General features: G+C 44.4%; 1 protein-coding gene across 6 annotated transcripts in view; it reads left to right on the plus strand.

Annotated features, from left to right (window-relative positions):
- Window positions 1–22,002, plus strand: part of LOC147239931 (leucine zipper putative tumor suppressor 2 homolog) — a 31,227-nt gene that overhangs the window by 5,346 nt on the left and 3,879 nt on the right. For 2 of the 6 annotated variants that reach the window (XM_086196348.1, XM_086196353.1), the window contains exons 2-6: window positions 10,111–10,240; window positions 19,880–20,416; window positions 20,539–21,135; window positions 21,275–21,397; window positions 21,830–21,976. In XM_086196348.1, the coding sequence (XP_086052474.1) occupies window positions 19,907–20,416; window positions 20,539–21,135; window positions 21,275–21,397; window positions 21,830–21,976 (1,377 nt within the window). In that variant the 5' untranslated portion in view covers window positions 10,111–10,240; window positions 19,880–19,906. Of the gene's footprint in view, window positions 1–497; window positions 556–10,110; window positions 10,241–19,879; window positions 20,417–20,538; window positions 21,136–21,274; window positions 21,398–21,829; window positions 21,977–22,002 lie in introns of those variants that run through there. The other 4 variants (XM_086196349.1, XM_086196351.1, XM_086196352.1 and 1 more) reach the window with 4 other exon arrangements.

The following is a 22,002-nucleotide window of genomic DNA, read 5'->3' on the forward strand; positions in this document are numbered from 1 at the left end:
GTGGGATGAACAAGTCCAATCAAAAGGCCTGATGGAGCTACAGTTATTGCAGGTATCTGTGTTTATATTCCTAAAACTAAAGTTCAAACGGGCCTGTTCAGGTGGGCAGTATCATGCTGCTGTTGCACTGTGCTGTCTGGGGGGGGGGGGGGGGGGGGGGGTCTTAGCATCACATCCTCATATGGATGGCTACGTTAAAGGTGAAGCCTCTATTGGGACACCAGACTGCTGTGTGAAAGGAGCACTGAGTTTTGAAGATGGCTTTAAATCAAATTCTGCTCGAAGGTTTGCTGCGAGTCTGTTTTGACACCTTGTTTTGAGCTCTGTGTGGAAGGTGAGCTGCACGCAAGACTTCACGGACAACTGTCAGACCTCTGGTTGTCAAGAGCCTGCTGGAGGCCCACAGCTCGGTATTTAACTCGCAACACATGCAATGTGTGTTGACAAAACAGAGTTGGCTTTAAGTGCCAACCCTCCATCTTGTTCCTCTGGAGAGAGTTCTACAATACGTGCTGAACCCGTGGAGAGCAGGTTGGATTCACTAGGGGAACGTAGGTTAGATCTGGTTTAATTTGATTCTCAGCATAACCATGATACCTTCCTTTTAGCCATGTGATAACCAGCAGCTTTTGTAGATATTCTTTGACTCTGCCTCGCTGTGTGTAGTCCACAGACTGAATCAGGTGTGGCCGCAAGGTGTCTGGTGAAACGGCGCTGTGCTTGGCAGGTAACGCGTGTGTTTGCAGTGTTCTTAGGAAGGTAACGTGTGTGTTTGCAGTGTTCTTAGGAAGGTAACGTGTGTGTTTGCAGTGTTCTTAGGAAGGTAACGCGTGTGTTTGCAGTGTTCTAAGGAAGGGAAGGTGTGTGTTTGCAGTGTTCTTAGGAAGGTAACGTGTGTGTTTGCAGTGTTCTTAGGAAGGTAACGCGTGTGTTTGCAGTGTTCTTAGGAAGGTAACGCGTGTGTTTGCAGTGTTCTAAGGAAGGGAACGCGTGTGTTTGCAGTGTTCTTAGGAAGGTAACGTGTGTGTTTGCAGTGTTCTTAGGAAGGTAACGCGTGTGTTTGCAGTGTTCTAAGGAAGGGAACGCGTGTGTTTACAGTGTTCTTGGGAAGGGAACGTGTGTGTTTGCAGTGTTCTAAGGAAGGGAATGTGTGTGTTTGCAGTGTTCTAAGGAAGGGAACACGTGAGTTTGTAGCGTTCTTAGGAAGAGACGTGTGTTTGCAGTGTTCTTAGGAAGAGAACGTGTGTTTGCAGTGTTCTTAGGAAGAGAAAGTGTGTTTGCAGTGTTCTTAGGAAGGGAACACGTGTGTTTGCAGTGTTCTTAGGAAGAGAATGTGTGTTTGCAGTGTTCTTAGGAAGGGAACACGTGTGTTTACAGTGTTCTTAGGAAGGGAACACGTGTGTTTGCAGTGTTCTTAGGAAGGGAACACGTGTGTTTGCAGTGTTCTTAGGAAGAGAACGTGTGTTTGCAGTGTTCTTAGGAAGAGAACGTGTGTTTGCAGTGTTCTTAGGAAGGGAACACGTGTGTTTGCAGTGTTCTTAGGAAGGGAACACGTGTGTTTGCAGTGTTCTTAGGAAGGGAACACGTGTGTTTGCAGTGTTCTTAGGAAGAGAACGTGTGTTTGCAGTGTTCTTAGGAAGGGAACGGTGATCCTCACGTGCACATCAGGGAAACAGCGAGACGGTTAAGATACATTTGCCAGTGCAGCAGATGATTGGCTGTTTTAGGAAGGGCGGGGTTTCTGTTATACAAACGCCATCTTTGAGGCCATTTTTCTATTCAAGATTTGATAAGTGGTTCGTCTCTTCTATAATGTCTTTTGTAATACCTGGAAACACACACACACATACACTCACACACACACACACACACACACACACACAGGCACTGGCCTCCTACCACTCTCTGTGGTGTCACCTCATGTGATTTTTGCTTTGTCCCAATTTTCAGGTGCAGAGCATCGAGGCCATAAATCTGTCTCCTAACTCCCAAATCTCTTGCCTCCCAAATTGCCATATTTTGTCACCTTCTTTCCTGCTGCTTTGACTTATGGCCCAATTGTGATACAAATGGACCTCTCAAGTCTCCTCTCTTATATATTTTCATACACAGCCGGTCAAGCTGAAACTAACAAAAACAAACCAATTATTACAAAATATCATTGAAGAGACAGATGCATTGTTTATTCAGTGTGAAACATGATGTTGTAGGCTCGGATGAAGGCCACCGTGTGGTCACTGTTTTGACTGAAGTGCTGGATAAGTTGTTGTGATTGGCTTTGATTTTTTTTCGTCGTTGTCATTTGATCGACTTCGTCTGATGAAATTTGGGAACTCTATAAGAGCTGCATGGTTACACTTCCCAAGCACAGACCAGTTAGCAGAGGGCTAACAGGAGGTAGCCGGCGCTTCCCATAGAACAAATGCGCGATACCGCCTCCAGCATGGGAGTGACGCCACATACACTGACATTTCCCAGGCTGCATGGCTTAATGAGCGTTGTGTGATGTCATTTGATAACGACTTGAATGTAAGGATGTTAATTTCTATGAAAATTGGATGCACTAGAGTTTTAAAATATGAAGAGGCTCAAGCTGCTGCCCGTAGCTCCACCTGCTCACGTCCCCGTCTGTTCATCCCCCCCCAACCGGTCAAAGCAGACGCCCGCCCCCACTGATCCTGGATCTGCTCCACCTTCCTGCCTGGTAAAGGAAGGTTTTGGTGGCTGCTGTAGCAGGATGTGCTTGCTGATGGAGAATTGTTGGGTGGAGGTTCATTGAAGGAGTGAGGTGCTGGACCTGCTCTACTTGTTGAGTGGCGTGAGATAACGTTTATTGTGATTTGGCGCCGTACAAATAAAACTTGACTAAAGTTCAACAGCTGCTCAGGTCCTCGTGTTGTCCTCTTTGCTGTTTCCTTTCTCAGAAATGTTGCCTTTCCTGCAGTACTTTGAGTTACTGCAGTAGCTCAGATTAGATTTACAGTTAAGTAAAAAGCCCTGAAACGATGCCAGAAGGTGCCTTCACAGCACCGCTGCCGCCATGGGCTTCACTTAGCCGCTGTCTCTGATGGAAAAACACTTTTCTCCAAGATGGCAACTGAATTCATGGCATTACCGCGGAATAAATCATAAGATATTTCTCTGAGGAATCAAAAGAGGCACAGTGTGGCTGGTCAGATCACACAGAGTCAGACCTCGCGGTGACTTGGATGAATGCGCTGTGTTAGCCTCAGCTGGAGCTCTTTTTGTGGGCACTTACATTAAAAGTAGGTTGTGTCAAGAGGATATTTTACATAGCATGAACATGTAGTGTGATGCAACATCTGTGGTCACTTGTGGATGATTGCATGCTCTAAACAGAGGAGGGGGGGGGGGCAAGAAAATCATCATGCCTTTTTTCCATGAGCCGCAGTGATTGGCGGTGGTAGTTAGTGTGATTATGACATTCACAGCTGCTGCCGAGGCCCATGTGTGCTGATGTACTGCACAGACGTGGAGCCTCTCATACGTCTCTGCGTCCTCTCATTGCTGTGGCACTCTTCTCTCCTCTCTCACTGCTAAAAGTCTTTCTGTAACCTGAGGGGACAAAAAGCAAGACAAGTACACGCCAGCAACGTGAGATGAAAATCATTCCAAACGAATACAAAGCATCACATCTCTGTATTGATTCCAGTTCTCTGACTGTCGCTGCGATGCGATCAGACGCTGAAATTTGGTACCGTCTGTTTTTACGTGACGATGGCCGGTGCCCTTAAGAGTACACTCAGAATTAGGACAGTTTTACTTCTAACACGATTCTCTAGTCTGGGAGAGTTATTTTCACAAGATATTTTGGCCCTTTAGTTTTAAATTTGTGGTCTTTAAACTGATTATTCTGGTGGAATTCCAGTAATTACTGGATAATGGGACCTATGGTTGCAATATGACTGTATTACTGTTCCCAGATGTCAGCTATTTGATACGTGCACACATTCATTGGAACTAATAAGTTAGCCAAAATTATGAAAATAAGACCCATATTGCTTCAATAAGGAATTACGCCCTCACTTTTACTCCTCTGTTCTGTGGCCTCACATCTTCTTTCATTCTTTCGCACCCCACAAGGTCATCCTCTTCTCTTATCCTCTTTTTTTTTTTTTTTTCCTCAACAGGATTTCAGAAATAGTCAAACCAAATCGGACTGTCTCATTTGAATCTGAAGCTCACGACCCGTAGGAATATTCATCCCTGCGTTTTATCCAGGCTGTCCACTAAGGCAAACAAATCACTTTAAAGTGTTGCTTTCACTTTAATGGCTCAATCCCCCCCCCCCCTTTCATCTTCATTTATTGGTCTTGCAGTCAGAGGTATGAAACTGGACTTATGGAAATGGGACAACCTCTCCCTGAGGTTGGGTGTTGGGTATTTTTAAATACATTTCTCCTCACTCTGTGAAATATTCTGGCCTGATTATTCTCCTGCTGAGAGACCATGAGATGGACAGCACACACACACACACACACACACACACACACACACACACACACACACACACACACACACACACACACACACACACACTCTCACTCCATTAAACCTACATACGAACACGTATGAAAGGTTGTACTTCACACACAAACACACACAGGTCCCAGGCATTTATTAGAAATGAAGAGAAGGTTTCTGAGTGGAGAGGCTGACTGTGTGGTGGGCAGCAGCCTGACTGCGAGGTGAGGAGGTGGCGGGGAAGCACGAGGGGCGGATCAGAAGCTGTGTGGGTGGTGGGATGCGTTACGAGGCAAGAGCAGCGTCACAACATTGCATAAGGGCTTATGCAGGCAGAGGGGAAGTGGATCTGAAGTAATGAATGTGGAGAGCCGTTGGTCCCGGCTGCGTATGGCAGAGGTTGACTATGCAAATACGGTCCAGTCCATCCATCCGTGTTCGTACAAATAACATCAAAGCTGGCTTGTTGTTGACTTTTTGGGTTGCGTGCATGCATTTCCATGTCTTTATTTATTTATTTATTTGTTTGTTTACCTTTTTTAATTTTTTTTTTGAGGGGTTGGGCATTAACAAGATCTCCCCTTGGGCACCAGCATCTATTTATAAAGCAAAAACAAAGATGTCTAAATGTAATGATACAGTAGAAAATACGAATTTCACGCAAACTAGTCTGATTCATAACAACAGCTCATTTTCTCAAGTATCAGTTTAACATAGATAGTCATGTATTTCAAAAATGTTATTTTATTTAACCAGATAAGAACCCATTGAGATCTCGGTTTCACGTGGGGGACCTGGCCAAGAGGGCAGCAACATACACAGTCAAACATTTCATCATGCCTGGGTGATGGATTTGTGAAATGTCTGATGAAGTTCGCCAAATGATATCAGGACCATATAGTATTGACTGATTTACAGTGGAATTTTTTTCATGTCACCCAGCCAATAATAATGATGATTATAAATATCCCAAATAACAAGAATAGATAATACGACTTCTGAAGTGTGGTTTGAAACACAAAACTATTATGTAAACCACTTGTGTCTCTCATCAAGTTGACATTTCTGTAAGAGATTTTGGACGTTTTGGAAGGGAAACTTACCGCTCATTTGAATCTAATGGTCCTAACTAGATTTGGAAGGCTATATAATTGCCCTATTAATTTCTGCTGGAAAAATATTCTGTCCTTAAAGTCATGATTGGGGTTTTAATCATATCTGCAACCCCCAATTGCACTTATTTGTTCATCAGATACATTTTACCCCAGTATTCAAAGTAAATAATTGCGCAGTGTGTGCAGTGTGATCCAGTTTATGCTCTGTAAATCTTTCCGGTAGACCCCACCTCTCCAGTTCCAGCTGCAGCGCTGGTCCTTCCCATCGCATCGGCCTGTCCCTCCCTGCCCCTCAACCTTGGATCCCCACTGTTCATTGCCTAGGAAAACTCTTGAGTTTTCTCTCTACGAATGTAGGAAAATCTTTGAGGTTTGGCCTGGACAAATGTACACGATGTCTGAGAAAAAAAAAAAACAGAAAATTTGGGCCACTGAAGAAAGAATGTGATGCTTTCCATGTGGCCCATCTTTATGCTGTCCACACATGGCACATTTGCCAGTTCTCCCAGCGATTTGGATTCGCATCCTCCGTCCATTTACTCCCTTTAAATAAACACTAGTAAGATATCATCATTTCCAAACACAAATCATCCTGCCTGTCGTTCATTCTCAACATTTCTGCTTTTATATGTTCCTTACCACAAATGTGTAACAGAGAGCAGCTGTCAAATGAAAATGAATGGTGTGTTTTCCAGTGTTCCTAATGGTCTAGTGTACAGCTTGTCAGTCCATGAGTGGTATATATGTTTTTGTAAGACTTCCCCTCATCCAACAGCATTTCCCTTTTTTTCTGAATGACCTTTGTTCAGGGTGTGTTTGTCCATTATTGAGATTATTAACCTGCCCGAAACTTTTGTGGCACGGCTGAAGATTAGAATAATAAACACAAGTTCCTCTATGGTGGCAGTGTTTGGATACGCAAAAAGTACCTCAAGTCAATCCTTGATTTAAATACTTGGTGTGTGTGTGTGTGTTTTACCTGACAAACACACACCCTCATTTATTCCCATTATTTCTCTTCTAGTACACTTTCCACTGCAAGAGGTATAGTAATGATGTCCTGTACCACATCCTAATTGATTGAACTGTACTGTACTGTAACTTAATCTGGATGTGAGTCTCAGACTGCTAATTTTGTGTTGCTTTGTTGTTGATGTTTTTTTTGTGTGTGTGTGTGTGTGTGTGTGTGTGTGTGTATCTTTGTACCATTTTTATTTTGTGTCATCGATAAATCATTTATTCTCTGCTGAAAGTACAGGGCCTCCTTCAAATGAGGAACTGTCAAAACCCAATTATTTTTAAATGAAGTGCCTGAAAATGTTTTAGGAGCTGTACGAGCCAGTTTTTTTGGTATCTCTAATTACCAATTCATCAACTTGCCTTCTGTGTCAACCCACTAATTAACTGAATAGTTGGTGGTTTTGTCGGTGTCCAGTTTGTCACTGGAAGAATTTCACTAATGTGTCCTTTAGCGTTTCTTAAAGTTGATTTTATTTTATTTTTTTTTAAATTTATTATACATAAAAATGATGCCAGTGCAAAGGTTGATTAGGTAGACTTTGCAAATTCTGTGGAAATGGATTGCAATCTAGTTTTGGGTTTGGAGAAGATGGAGGTGACCTGATCTGACTTCACTTGTTGCAGGCCAGATTTAGAGATCATTTTGACTCCCTGCCTTTCCTACAGATTAAACTGTAATCTGCGCTCTCTCTCTCTCTCTCTCTCTCTCTCTCTCTCTCTCTCTCTCTCTCTCTCTCTCTCTGTGTTGCTTTGTTGTTGATGTTTTTTTTGTGTGTGTCTCTCTGTCTCTCTCTCTCTCTCTGTCTCTCTCTGTCTCACTTGCTCTCTCTCTCTCGCTCTCTCTTACATCTGTCATCAATCACCAGCGATTTTTACAAGATTCTCACGGTCTCTAAATGTGGCCTGAATACCCTCCAGGATACCAACCCGAGCACACTCGAGACATTTTATACTGTCCAGATATGCTGATCCAGACGCAGGCCGTGACGGCGTTCTGCAGCTTCATACGATACAAACATAGACAGAATATTTGCTTCTCTTTAAAAAAAGAGATTTTTTTTGGTGAATATACTGTATATTACTTTTACATTTTTGTGTATAACAAATCCACCTTTGACCTTTTTAAATTAGCATTTAATGGATTTATTTGTTTTTTTTGTCTTTTACTCCTGTATGTTCAGGAGATTGGGAAAGACGTGTGAGAGTCTATGGCGTGTTCAACATGCGTCATCTGATCACAAGTGGGCTGTGCTAAGTAGAGGTGTGAACACACAAGGAACACATTGATATCTGATAAGTGAGACCATAATAGTTGGTGGTCTGGGCTTCATGTGCCCACATTTGTTTAGCATTGTAAATGCAAATGTGTCCTGGGCTGTATTGAATCTTCCATCATCTGCAGATGTCAGCGTATTATTTTTACATCTTTTGGGAGGTTTGGTTTGCCAGGAACATGCCAAGGAATACACAAAAGTCTGTATTGTTTCTGACTGGTAGGCACAGGAACGTCCAGCCATCCTTTGTCAGTGCAATCAACTTCAATATCTAAGTGATACATAAAAATGGGCTGTTGCAGCTGTGAGGAAAATATTTTATTTGCATTTGAAGTGGTGAAGTGTGATATTGTCACTAGAGACCCACCAGAGATGCTTTTCAATGCCAAGTGTCTGTATGATCTGTCTCAGCTCTTTCTGACGAGAGGATCCAGATTCTGACGGGGACGTGAGTTCCCAACCTCAGCGAGTGTTCAGCAGGTCAGTTTGGGTTTAGTGGCAGCAGTGAAGGCTGTGGTTTGAAGGTGCTCGTTCAACGGATGAATAATGTAATGAAATGGTAATCTCTCCATTCAACACGCTCATCTTTCTACCTCTCTCCCTCCTTCGTTGTTTGATCTTCCTCTAATGAGGATTATGAAACGCATCGGGGAGTGATGCACATCGGTGAGTTGCAGCAGGTGAGCAGCACTCCAAAGTAAACACCTGTTATGGTCTATGGGTTCCTTAAACCCCAAAACCTCCTTAAAAAGCATTCCCACTTCTCCAGTTCAACCTTGGAACATACACTCATCTGTATCACGGTGAATCCATCTGGTTTGAGCCTTTTTACATACAGTCTCCTCCTTGCTTCTATCCTTCTGTAACATGCTAGTGCACTACATGAGGCACAGATGGCACAGCTGAAGGTCTGCTTGGCTCTAGGTGAAGCCCATACAGTAGGCTGCAGGTAAATGTACTGTTAGTTTAAGTAAACATTCCTGGTCCTGCTGAAACCAGAAGTAACCAGTTAATTAGCCACTTCCTGCAGCAACACACCCCAGCAGCCCTCAGAGTTTGGAAATACATTCACTGCAATCCCGATGGTAGTGTTTCCCCCGATTCTGAGTAAATGACATATTTTGTGTATTGTTTTGATTCGTTGGCCAAAATGTGTAAAGAAGAGGTGTTAAGATTCACAAATGCATTGAGCCTCGGCTAAATCAGCGCAGCACTCTAGGATATGAATACACGTCAGCGAGACGCGTGCGTTTCGTTTTTGGCATTGACAAACTGCCGCTGTTATTACTTTGCCCTGTTTTCTTTCCCCCCGCACAGCGCGCTCTGTGTGAGTGACATGACGTCCGCCGCCGCTCCCTCACTCAAACAAAACAAGCACTTCAATGCTTCACATATTTTGGGAATCCAGCTTCATGTTGACATGAGGAATGATGGATTGCGTGCTGGACAGTTGGACTGGAAAGCAGTAAACTGAAGGACTTGGGTTTGAGGCCAGTGGTTTGATTAACATGCAAAGGAATATTACTTCTTCCCTTCATATGAGCAGTTTACTCTACCTGAACTCTTCTCCTCTGCCGTTGAGACAACAGTGCCATATGTAACGCGAAGTCATATTTTGCAATTACAACATTGTCACGACAGCAGGCTTGTGAATAATCAGCCTGTCTGGTCTACTCACCCCTGGCACTTTTCATTGTTTTTTTCCCCATGTTGTTCTGCTGTGTTTCGATATTACTTTACCACTAAAATACCAGTTTAATGAAAAGCAGATGTACTCTCTTCCAGATGGTGGCAGTTCCCTTTTCACCTATTGTCTTTTTTAGATGTCATTGCAGGATTTTGTTTCTGTAAAACATGTGTGCTTCGCTAGGAAACTGGATTTGCTTTTAAACACTAATTGACTCGGTGGGAAATCCCAAGCTTCCAACCTCTGAGGCGATTCATAAACACACGAAGAATAAACCGTTACATTACAGAGGATAGTAGTGTTAGTGACTGATGGGTTTGGGCTTGGTCATCACTCTTGCTGACTTGGAAAGTCCCTTCTACCTTTCTCAATGTGAAGGGGGGGTTTTTGTCATCGTGACTCAGTTTTTCCTTTTTCTGGCCCACTTGAGTAAACACACTTGTCACATTTCAGGTTTTCCAACTCTCCAGTAGTTTTACCGCTCTTGCTATGCTGATTCAACATGTATTTTTGTTTCTCGTTCCTTCAGAGCTGGAGAACAGACGGATAGTGGAGGAACACGATCTGCTCACCGGTGTGAGTTCCTGGGATGCTTGAAAGACCTGTATGTCATGCTTTTTTAAGACCCCCAGAAGCAGAAGACAGGGTGTCATTGACCGGTAAGACACTCGCTGGCTGTTTTCCTTCCGTGTTTTATATAAATTTGAACTTATGTATGTTTTGTCAGGTTACTGCAGAAATCTTCTCTCACAAAGTTCCTCTCATTAGTTGCGTAACATCTGAATTTATTTCTTGTAAAGAGCCATTTCTGGTTGGGACTATCATTCAAGACGATGCATCCCCTGATGTGTGGATGTTAAGTCATTCCCGCTGTGTGGGAGTTAGCAACAGATCTTAATCACGGGTCGGGTTTTTCTGTAATTCCAGAGTTGGAGGCGTAACACTAATCTCTCTGGCACATTATACGGTAAATCAGTGTGGCTAAGTCGGGTCTCTGCCAGCTCAATACAGACAGCATATTTCTCTAGATTTATGACTTGGCTTACGAGAATAGTCACTGAAGTGTTTCCCTCCTTCCTTTTCATTTTGTGACTAAAAGGCCACTTCCAAATGCCAAACCTTCACATTATTTTGGAGGTGTTAGTGAATTGCTTTGTGCCATGGTGGATTATTTTGGAAGCAGTCAGTCCAAAGGGCCGGCTGCTCTGGCCAGTTTTAGCTGCAGTGTCCAGTGGGAGTGATGTCCCCACACAGATGCAGCATGGACACTGATGGATGGCCTAGCTTTCCATCTCTTTCTGGTCCCAGATGTGAGCCGTTGTTATGAAAAAATACAAGGAACCAAGAGCTATGGAGCAAAGAAAAATAGCAACTCACCCTGTGATGGATGACCACCTGAGGGGCATACGCTGTAGATACAAATAAAGGGGAATTGTTGGACTCTAAGGAGCTACTTTCAGCGTTCGCCAGAAATTGCCTCACAAACTGCAATCCTAAATGCATTTCTAGTATGATAAACTTTAAGTGACAGATGAGGATAAACCAGAAACCACCAGACAGATGTACAAATGACTGCAAAGCCGCATTGAAAAGATTTGTTTAACTGGTATTTTACTTCATTTCCATCGTGGCTTTTCATCGGTTGTCCTGTTGGGGAATTCAGCCACAGAGTTGACATTTTACTTTACTGCTTCATTCTGTAAATCATTTCTGCTACAGGGGCTGAGTCACGTTAGTCCCCACTGTGAGCCTATAAAGAAGTAGCATTAATAGTGTTTTTCAGGTTTGCAGCCCACCTCTTTTTTCTCTGGTGCTGGAGGTTTCAGGGTGGTTGATTGATGGTGAATGTCGTCCAATCATGAGCTCTTACTGAGAGTGGTTTACTCTGGCTGCAGCGGGACTTGACTTTACTTGGGGCTCACTGTTCTGGTGACCTCCCATTAAGGCAAGACCAAGGATGACCTTGAACTCCCTGCCCAGCCTTGAGTCTCATTGCCGAAGGACAAACTTCATGCTTACCAGTGTGACCCAGTTCTATGAGCAGGGAGACAGAGCAGAAAGAGGGAGAGGGACAGATCTGTGTTTGAGTGTGCGTAAGGCGATGGCAGGGCATAGCCTACTTCTTGTACCCTACTTTACCCCTCTATTCATCTGAGAGCTGGGCTCCAACTGCACCATCTCTTTCTCTTGTTTCATTTACTTTGGCCAGATGGTGGATTACAGGTCAAGGCAAAGGCCGCGCGCTGCCGCCGTCACAGGAGAATTCTCTTCTGGAAGCTGGCTGGCTGCTTACCAGGATGTTAAAGACTCTGTTACACAATCGTCCTAAATATTAAAGACAGGAAAGACAATTTGACTGCTAATGTCGAGATCAGTGAAGCTTGAGATTTAAGGTTTAACCAGGGGGCAAACTAACACATGAACGTTCCATTTTGTCGAGGCTTCAGGGTTGTTTATCATTTTGTTGATGCTTGTAAGTCCAAACCCTAAAATGTAGTTGTTGCTCTGCATGGAGTCGGTGGAAGCTTGAAACTTCTGTTCCATCCCTCCATGTCTGCTACACAGTCCCTGGTCCCAAATGCTGTCACAGTGAAAGATGGCTTTGTCCGTGTGCCGGAATATTTTGGCTGAAGTTGTACCTGTTCAGATCTTACCAGTCGCTGAATAGATTTCCATTTTTGTGTTCCGGCCGGTGAGTGAACATGATCTACCAAACACTTGCATATTTTAACAGTATTCGGGTGGTTGTTGGTGCTAATCTTGTGCACGGGAGGTAAACCTATCCCATGTAGTAACAGCTTCTTTAATTAATAATTTGTTTCCTAATTAACTGCTAGTGTGTTTGCTTGTGAGAAGTGTAGGATCAGATTGCCAGATGAGAAGCAGGACTTTGGCTTTTGTGGATGAACCGATTGGGAAATTCTGGGCAGATTCCATTGCTCATCTTTAAAATAGTCATTACAGCTGATAGCCAATGCAGTCTACACGTCATCACTACATCCCGAGGAGTTTTTGGATGGATTCATGGTGCTGTTGCATCTACAGGTCCCACCAGTTAAAGTCTTGAAAGGGGGATTAACATAAGATGAACCTTGAATCCCCCTCCTTTTTTAAAACGTCCCTTTTTTCCCTTTATATCCATTTATTTATTTAAATGGGGACTCAGGTTTGACAGATGAAAAGGCAGAAATCAAAGGCTAAATGGAAATTCAGACTTTCTTTTAAGTGAGATGATACCCTCATGAAGCTTCACTTCCTTTTTTTTCTCTCTGGCCTTTTCTGCTTGGAATTAGCAGGGGCAGCGGAGGGGTCTTTTACTGACAGCTCGCCTTTCCCTCGCTTTCCATTTCTTCTTTCTTTTCCTTTTTCCTGCCTGACAAAGGCAACGGAGGACTTTGCAGAGAGTAGTTTCTTTGGTCAAAGGAAATGAAAGAGGTGGAGTGGAGCAGGGAGAGAGAGGATGTATCTGTCAGAGAGGCTGTGCTGTGCTTGGAGAGGTTGAGAAAGGGGAGGGGACTGTGATCCCATTCACGCCGGCGGTTTGGCCTGAGAAAGAGCTGCTTCTTCTCTGGGGGGGGGGGTTAGAGACTCTCCTCGGGAGGTTTGGTCAGAAACAGCAGCACGATAACAGCAGCGTAGTGAGAGTTTGAGCTGACTAAACCTGAAACAAGATTCTGGATTGGCAGCAGCAGCAGATATGCAGGGAACAAGCGGCCAGGGTAAGAAATGTTGGAGAAAAGGGAAGTTGCTTTATACGTGTGCAGTGAATGTACCCGAGATGTTTGTTGTTCTCCGTCATTTATTATTGCCACGCAGTCGCTGTTAAATACTTGTTTGTGCCACAATTGCATTTTGCAACTTCAGAGCAGAAATTCCAATGTCTAGAAACATAAAATTATGAGTGAATGTAGGGAGATTGGAAGGAGGCCTTGGCTTTGTGCAGCAATTGAAGGTGGCCGGTGCATCATTCAAGCCAACCCGTCGGCCTTTAAGGGTTGCTACTTCTTTTAGTCCGACGATCTATATAGGGTGCATGTATATATCAATACTGTGATACGTTTAAAAGTTAGAGAGTGGTGTAGCAATGAGTCCTAAAACCCAGAAATAAGTTGGCATTGTTGAACTTCTCACCTTCGAGGGACTGGCTTTTTGGTTAAAGTCGGGAATCATCTCTGTGGTGAACACAAGTTGAAGACATATGATATATGCTTTTGTTCATTTTGAAGCTTTTATGTGTCTTAAAGGAGGTGGTTGCTATTTGCTAACAAGTGTCAACAAGACGACAAAGTGTCAAGGACGTCAAACACACAGAAGAAGGAAGAACTTCAGTTGTGGTGACGTTGAAGTCTTAAGTTTGTGGTGTGGTTAGTTTTAGTCTAATGTCAGCTTTGTTAGTTCTAGTAATTGCATTTATCCTTTCATCTTTTTGTGAAGATTATTACAACATTGCCAAAAGCATTGGTTTTCTGCAAAAATCGAATGTATCATTCATATTAGCTTCCAGGTTGGTGCACAAAAATACACCATTCTTGCAGCAGTCGATTGCAATTAGTCCACAAAGTGCTGATTGAATGGATATCTTCTGAGCTTTGTTGCACATGATACCGTTGGTGGGCCCTGTTTTAAATGTAATGGTTGAATGAAGGAGAAAATAGTCATCAGCCCCAGGAGGTAACATTAATATTCAGCATGCTGGCTTCTGTGAGTCCGGACTGTTAAGTTGTTTCTGCCTGTCTGTGGAAAGGTAGGTTGTCTGCACAACCAAAATAACTTTGTCACACTTAATTTCCATGTTCCAGTTTCCCGTACAGGGGGAATAAGAATGAAATTCAGAGAGTGGGATTCTTTTTTTGTTGTTGTTGCTCCCTTATTCAGACTCTCCCTACAGAAAAATGAGGCACTCCTCTTCTTTGTCTCTACTTCTTTCTCTTTTCTCTTCCCATCCTCAGAGATGGTGTTCTTCTCGGTGGTGAGGTGTCAGATGAGGGCCAGTATAACTTAACTTAGCTTTCCTTTCCTCCCCCGATGTCACCACTTCACCTGGTGTGGGGAATATTTTTAGACTTTTACCACTGCGGCTGTAGATGTGTGTTTATGACGTGTTACTTACACTGAAGGATTTAGTTGGGACTTGCGAGTCGTTGCAGTCCTGCTGGGCAGGGCCAGAAAACTGTGTGTATTGTATCCTTCTCAGTATGAAACGACCTCGCTCTGGTTTTGGAATTGCAAAACCTCAGGTGGAGTCAGGTGAGAGGTTCCCCTCATACCAGTGGATGCCATCCAAATGGATTAACAAGAAGCTTTAACAGCTGTGTGGCTGGGATCGAAGTGACCAGACCAAACATCTGAGCAGAGAAGTGGAGACCGAGTGCTCGCGTCACACTCATACCTCATCTTTTAGGCTGCAGGAGTGTGAGTTGTTCCATTTTATCAGTTTGCTGCGGGGTAAAAAGCAAGGTGGTGCTCTGTCCTTGTCTGTCTCAACTTAATTAAAATACCTGAATTTGAAGTTTTGAGTTAATGAACCCTCATCAGAGCAATTATCTCCTCTCTCCTTTTTGTCCTGCAAAATTTAATTTACAAAATATTCAGTTCGTTAATTATCAAAAGAACAAACCCCAAATCTTCATGCCAACGTAATTGTTGAATGATGCGTGATTGTAAATATCATCCAGGGCTGCAACTAAGGGTCGCTTTTGTTGATAAGTCTGACACTTATTGTCATGTCATTATAACATGTCAAGAAAATTTGAAAAAGGATACTCACCTGTAGTTTTAGGAATAATCCAAACTTGATCAACCAAATAAGTCAAAGGCTGCAAATTTGGCACTCGATTCCCATTTGTAAAAAATTTATATTAATTGATATTGAATAAATGCAACAATCTATGCTGGATGACAAAGCACTGTAGGAAGCTGCCCTGATCCTCAGAGGCCCTGGAGGCCTTGCCTTCATTATGCAACAGGTGGATATTGATTGTTTTATTGATACCTCAAAAATGCAGTATCAAGTCAAAATATAAGAGGTTTAATATATGGCTTTTTAACTCGCAGTATATCGGTAATATTTGCTGGGGGCTCCATACGTCCATATGTGCTCTGTTAAACCAGCTGTGACAACAAGGGGCAAGACAATACGTGTGTGTGTGTGTGTGCGTGTCTGTGTGCGTGTGTGTGCGTGCATGCGTGGGGTTGTGTAAATGAATACGTTAGTCCTGCATTTTGTCTTTAAGAGGTTGTTTTTTTTTCCTCTTCTGTTGCAAAGATATCGGGGTGTATCGTTGGTGAATTGTCTGTAAATATAAGATGTATCACAATATTGTGATATCACTTTGAAGGCAAATTATTGTGACAGTAGTATCATTACTTTCAGGTTCCCATCCATAATTATTACAATATTTAATCAGTCAAAGCAACAACAACAAAAGTCCCGAAGCTGTTGTTCGTTGCTCTGTCAGTCTGCAGGTCTGGAACCATGCAGCTTTATGCAGAACAATCACATTTTCAAAATTGCTGCAATTGCAGATTCCCTTTATGCCACCTCTCTTGTGTAGTTCTGCAGAACTGTCAGTGCAGCAAACTAAGGGGTAAAGCATGACAGCCTGAGGCAGCAACAGATCCCCAGAGCAGCTACACTTGTCTGCTGCTCCATGCTGCTGAAATATGACTTGAAACCTCCTCCACTGAGTCGTGCCATGTGAATGATGAGAAAATTGGAAAACAATGGCTGTGCAGTCACGCCATCCTCCAGTGAATGTCAACACACTGACCAGGGCTCATTCTGCCCATGTTTAGTCTGAACTCTCATTAGCTGGCGTGCCCCCCTCACATTCCTCACTCTGGAGGAGTGACTGAGTTTGCCTGTCTGCTCTCTGACTGACATTAAAGCCCTCAAGGGTTTCCCAGACTCAAACATCCACACCGTGTCAGACTCAGCTGACACAGTGGAAGTTAAACTGTAACTCACAAGCCTCAGTGATTAGGCTCTTGTGCTAACTGATTGCAGATTGTTCCGTAAGTGATTTTCACTCTTTTCGTGAAGTGAGCATCACTATGGGTTCCCTGGATTTTTGGAATTGCAAATGCAGTCGAAAGAACTGCGGAGTCAACGTTACAAATAAACACGCAACAGGCGCATGACCTTGATAACAGGTCACCACGACTTGCTTCAGGTTTCCTCTCGTTCCAGTGTGACGAGGTTTAATCGCTTCAGCAACCTCAGCGGTCTTGTTCAGCCACTTGTTAGCAACTGTGCAAAATTAGAGCAAATTTGGAGATTACTTGATCTCTGTCACTGTTTGGTGGCCATTTCTTCCTTTTATTTGACATAAATTGACAAATAATGAGAAACAGAGGGAAAAAAAGAGCGTTAAAGCTCATTCATCAAGCAACCATTGATATTTGCTGGTTTCAGCTGCTCTGATGTAAGGATTACTGCGGTTGCTAGCCTTAATTTGTGGTTGTAAATGAAATATCCTCTTGTTTGAACTATTGTCAGAATTGGCTCTGGGATTTTGGAATGGGTTTTTGGCTCTGTTCTCTGAATAAGTGAATCATAAAAAGTCATTGGCGCCGTATCAAAGCATACACACACATCATTCTATAACGATGTTATCTATTCACCTCTGCGGGGTTGGCATGGCTCACATCTATCCATCATTTGTAGTTATCAGGAAAACCAATGGTGGGATTCAGAGCTTTTGGGGGAGTAAAGGCTTTAAGGTGCTAAAGAGGGGTCCTGGCCTCTCTGTCAGCCCTCTGACCTCCCTCCCCTCACCTCCCCTCACCTCCCCTATTTAGTGTTTTAGCTTAGGCCTCGGTCACTATTACAACAAAGAAGAATCCAGGACCACAGTGACATGATTGGGGCTTTAAAACCAGTTGGAACCTTTCACAGCTGCATGGTGTGACTCATCACAAGTCCAGAGGGATCGGGGCTTGTTCAAGTATCTGGTGAGATTCGGTGAGCGATGAAATACTGATTTGAGGAGGGTGCAGAAGGACCCTTTAGGCACTTGGAGTACATGCGATCCAGCTAATGTCTCTTGAACTTTTTTTTTTTTTTAACGTTTTATTTTTTTGTATCTCACTACATGTTTTGAATGTATTGGTAAGAATCCATGGATGCTGGTGTGTTCGCTACACTCTTAACTGTCAGGGGCCACGTGTATGGATGATAAAGTTTTGTTGGAGTCAGTCTTTAAACCCCTGCTGTAAAAAGATAACCGTGAAACGAGTCCCGTTCTAACATATCCAAAGAGGATTATGTGTCATTAATCTCTCCATAGACAAATGGCTGGTATGAGCACACAGGGGAATAACCTAATCCTGCTGCTGTTTTGGGGACCGTTAATTCTGGTTGTGAACACATGTTGCTCCTGCTGCCCACAAGAACGCAACTGGGAAGCTCAGAGGCCTGGAAATACACTGCCAAACATTTGAATCGACGGGTCCTCCAGCAGGAGAATGTTGAATTTTTATAACTTGTTGAATTTATGCTTCCAATGAATTTTAGTGCGTATGAGTCCCTAACTGGTGAGCAAACGACTGCTTTGTACGTTATTAGAATATTCTATCAAGAGAAGAGTTCGAAGTGCAGCTGAGCACGTGACACGGGAGGGAGTTCTCTTTCCAGCTGTCAGGGATTCTACGCCAAATTTCACTTTGTGAGTGACATAATGAAAACTGCGTGCTTGTCATACTTAGACTTCCTCCGTCACGCCTCCATGACTTGCAAGACAGGTCTGAAACTCAGTCACAGGAGTCCTGCACCCCTTGGATGTTCTGTGACTCAGCATTTGTTTGTTTTTAGAGCACAATCGGCTTAACTGCTGTTGTCAGTTCACCATGATCTCATCATCATCTGCTATCGTCCCACACCCGACACGTAACCATTGTGACGTCATCGTCTGTCTGTGGTGGAATTGAAGCATCTGTATCAACCAGCCGTCATGTGGGAGTGAGGGAGCGTGTCAGGTTGTCTTGTACGTTGCTTTCTTTGTTTTTGTGCTCTTTTAGATTGACTTCAAATCGTTGTACCGCCTCTGCCACACTATCACGGCCATTTCAACCTGTCTCCTCTCATCTGTGCGCTTCCTGTGAGGGATTATCCAAAGGCCAGTGTTGTGAACTTGGAGCTGCTCCCTAGGCTGATAAGATGTGTGGAGACAGTAGCCTTTGTTGCTGTCAGGAAAAATACCAGCATGTTCAAAGCCATTTTACATCTCAAATAAAGAGAGACCCCTTTCTTCTGCTGTCTCATGCCTCAAGCCCCATTTGTGCTGCTTGAATGGTCGTAATGAATGGCTTGTCCTGTTGCTCTCTGTGTGGGCCACCATGGTGGGGCGTTCCACCCACTGTCTATCATCTCAGTTTTGTCCTTGTCATAACTGGTGTGTGGTTTGTCTTTTAAAAACATCCTTGTGGGTTTTGAAATTGGATTTCATCTGATAGAAATTGATCGACTGATCTTTGTTTTGTTTTTTCTTTTTCAAGCAGGGCTTGATTTTAGAACTTTCAAAGAGAAACACTCACGTTTGTCTCATTATTTGAAGCACCTCCTGATTCATTTCAATTTATTTGAAACTTGAGTTGTGTTTGCTTGGAATTGTGTTGAAGGACTTGAGATTTGCTGTGTCAGGATTTTAAACTTTTGCATCTGCTGACAAAAACGGACTTGAGTCTTGCTGGGATGAGGCTTGGAACTGTCCCGGATGACTGGAGACCTGACATGGGCAAGGCATTTTTGAGGCTTGTCAAGAAATTTTCCTGAACACTTGTAGTTTGTAAGACCCTGCCATGTCTCAGTGACTTAAGACTGCCCCTATTAAGTCAGGACTTGATTTGGTCTTGAATTAAGACTTAGTCTTGTTATGCAAAAGAGTCAACTACATTTGTTTCAAATGAGAAAAACCTGACTTGAGACTTGCTGTGATGAGATTGTAAACATGTCAGGAACAAGCTTGTTTCCTGACATGACACTTGGACTAGTCTCAAAAGACTTGAGAAGTGGCTGTGACTTGTCATGAACTAAGATTTGGACTTTGTTGTGACAGGCTTTCAGACTGAACTTGGAATGGTCACAGGTGAGCTTTTCTTGGCCTCGTGCGTAACAACTTGTCTCAAAGACTCCACACTTTGAGTTGATGTGACCTGGGTTTATGTGAGACTTGTTTTTCGACGTGACTTTCGGTCAGTTGTCTGTAAAGTTGGTAGAACTTTTGATATTTGATCTGGACTTGAGACTTGGACTCCTTCTTATATTTCAACATCGTGAAACTGCTGTTTGTCTTTTTCAGAGCGAGTGACGCCACTGAGCTGCCAGCATGGCCCTGGTTCAGGCCCTGCCCATATCTGCTGAGCCCCACAACCCAGGCCGCAGTGGAGGAGCCCGCAGGCGCCACGCCTCCGGCTCTTCACCCCCCATCAACGCACCATCCTCCAACCTGGATCCTATGGGCTCTGTCAGCAGCATCATCGCTGCCCGCCCTGTACCCTACCAGGACCACCACTCCAGTGTGGAGATGGGAGCAAGGGTCAGACGGCCTACGCCGGGTGCCTCTGGCCTGGGCTCTGAGTCACCTCCGGAGCCCTTACTACAGACCTGCAGCACTCCAGGGAAGAAGCAGAGCTCTGCAAGGGGTTTGGAGAAGGAGAGCGGGAACACAAACTTCACCTACCTGAGTGAGGAATACTTAGGTGACTGGAATGACAACCACGTCCCACCTGCCAGCCCAGGAACTGAAGCAGATGACTGTAAAGAGGGCTCAGGGTTGAATGGGAATGTCGGAGGACCCCCTCCGAAACTGATCCCTGTGTCAGGAAAACTTGAAAAGGTGAGTCAGGGCATTGAATAGAAAGATTTTGCAGATGAAAGAACCAGAGTGGAGTGATTATCACTGTTGGAGGAGTAACATCCTTCCTCCTTAAGACTCGCCTGTCTGTGTTTCCCATCCAGAACATGGAGAAAACCGTGCTGAGGCCCACTGCATTCAAGCCTGTTATTCCCAAGAGCCGCACTTCCATGCAATACCTCTCTCCTCGCCATTGTGCCAACACATCAGAAAACCAAAACAACTTGGCCCTTCTCAGCCCCACCCACAGGGACGTGTCGCCCTCTTGCTCTGAGAAGCGCAGCTCGTACAGTGGAGGGCGTAACGGCGGTGGAGGCAGCAGCCAGTCCTGCTCGCTCTCTGACTCGGGTCGCAACTCCCTCTCCAGCCTGCCACCTTACAGCAGCACCGGCTACAGCCTCCCGTTGGGAGAGACACCTGCTGGCCACCTGGAGCCCTTGAAGAGCGCCCCGTCAGTCAGTGCACACGGACACTCAAACTCTGACAGTGGGCGCTCGTCTTCCAGTAAGAGTACAGGCTCTGGGTCGATAAGTGGCCGAGGGCAGCCTCTGTCTGACAGCGGGTCCAGCGGGCGCTCCCCTGGCCCGGTGGAGGGCTATGAGGGGGTGGTGCGGGACCTGGAGGAAAAACTGAGGGAGAGGGACTTAGAACTGCAGCAACTCAGAGACAATCTGGATGAGAACGAGGCTGCAATCTGTCAGGTAAGAGGAGAGGAACTCCCCTTGAGACATCTGTTAGTGCTCATTGAAAAACACACGTTGTCTTTCAATTTAAGCATTCCAAACTTAAACTCAGGACATAAGTAGTCCCTAATTTTCCATGTGGTTGGGGGGCCTTCAGGTTTATGAAGAGAAGCAGAAGCGCTTTGAGCTGGAGCTGGAGGAGCTGCGGCAGGGCTGTGCCACCAGGATGCAGGTAGCCTCCCAGAAGGCCCAGCGTGCCCAGCAGGTGCTTCAGCTGCAGGTCAGGATGTCGGACAACAAGCCTGGTGTCCTTTGACCGTGCGCCAGCTAGGTCACTGCGTGCGTCTACAGATAGAAGATGACCAGAATATACTTGAGCAATCAGAGCGCTCAGTACTTCAGAGTCAGGAAACAAACTATTCAAAGTATTCAGTAGAAAGTAGAAGTTTGATGATGTGGGGATGAAACGGCCGACTTTCAGCAGCAAAAACAGTCATCACACTCGTTTTTTCTTGAGCTCCAGTTTTCCAGAATTCCCTCTCCAAATTTATTTGCAGTGTTATGTTACCCCTTAGTCTCAAGTAGCATAGTCACATTGTTTATGTTATTAGCGACACCAGTCTCTGACAGGTCGTAGTGTCTGGGTGTAAAGGCCATGAAGTCCTCAAGCGGGGAGGTGCTGTGACTAACGCTGGCTGTGTCACGTTTGCAGGTTTATCAGCTGCAGCAGGAGAAGAAGAAGCTGCAGGAGGACTTCTCTCAGCTCCTCAAGGAGAGGGAGCAGCTGGAGGAGCGCTGCACGTCCTACGAGCATGAGAAGATCCAGCTAGGACCTCGTCTGGAGGAGACTAAGTGGGAGGTGAGCGCTGCTGCAGACTCATGCAG

This window comes from Aulostomus chinensis, chromosome 23 (genome assembly GCF_037954235.1).
Source record: "Aulostomus chinensis isolate RoL2024-O1b breed Wild chromosome 23, RoL_Achi_v1.0, whole genome shotgun sequence".
In the NCBI taxonomy this organism is placed as follows: domain Eukaryota; kingdom Metazoa; phylum Chordata; class Actinopteri; order Syngnathiformes; family Aulostomidae; genus Aulostomus; species Aulostomus chinensis.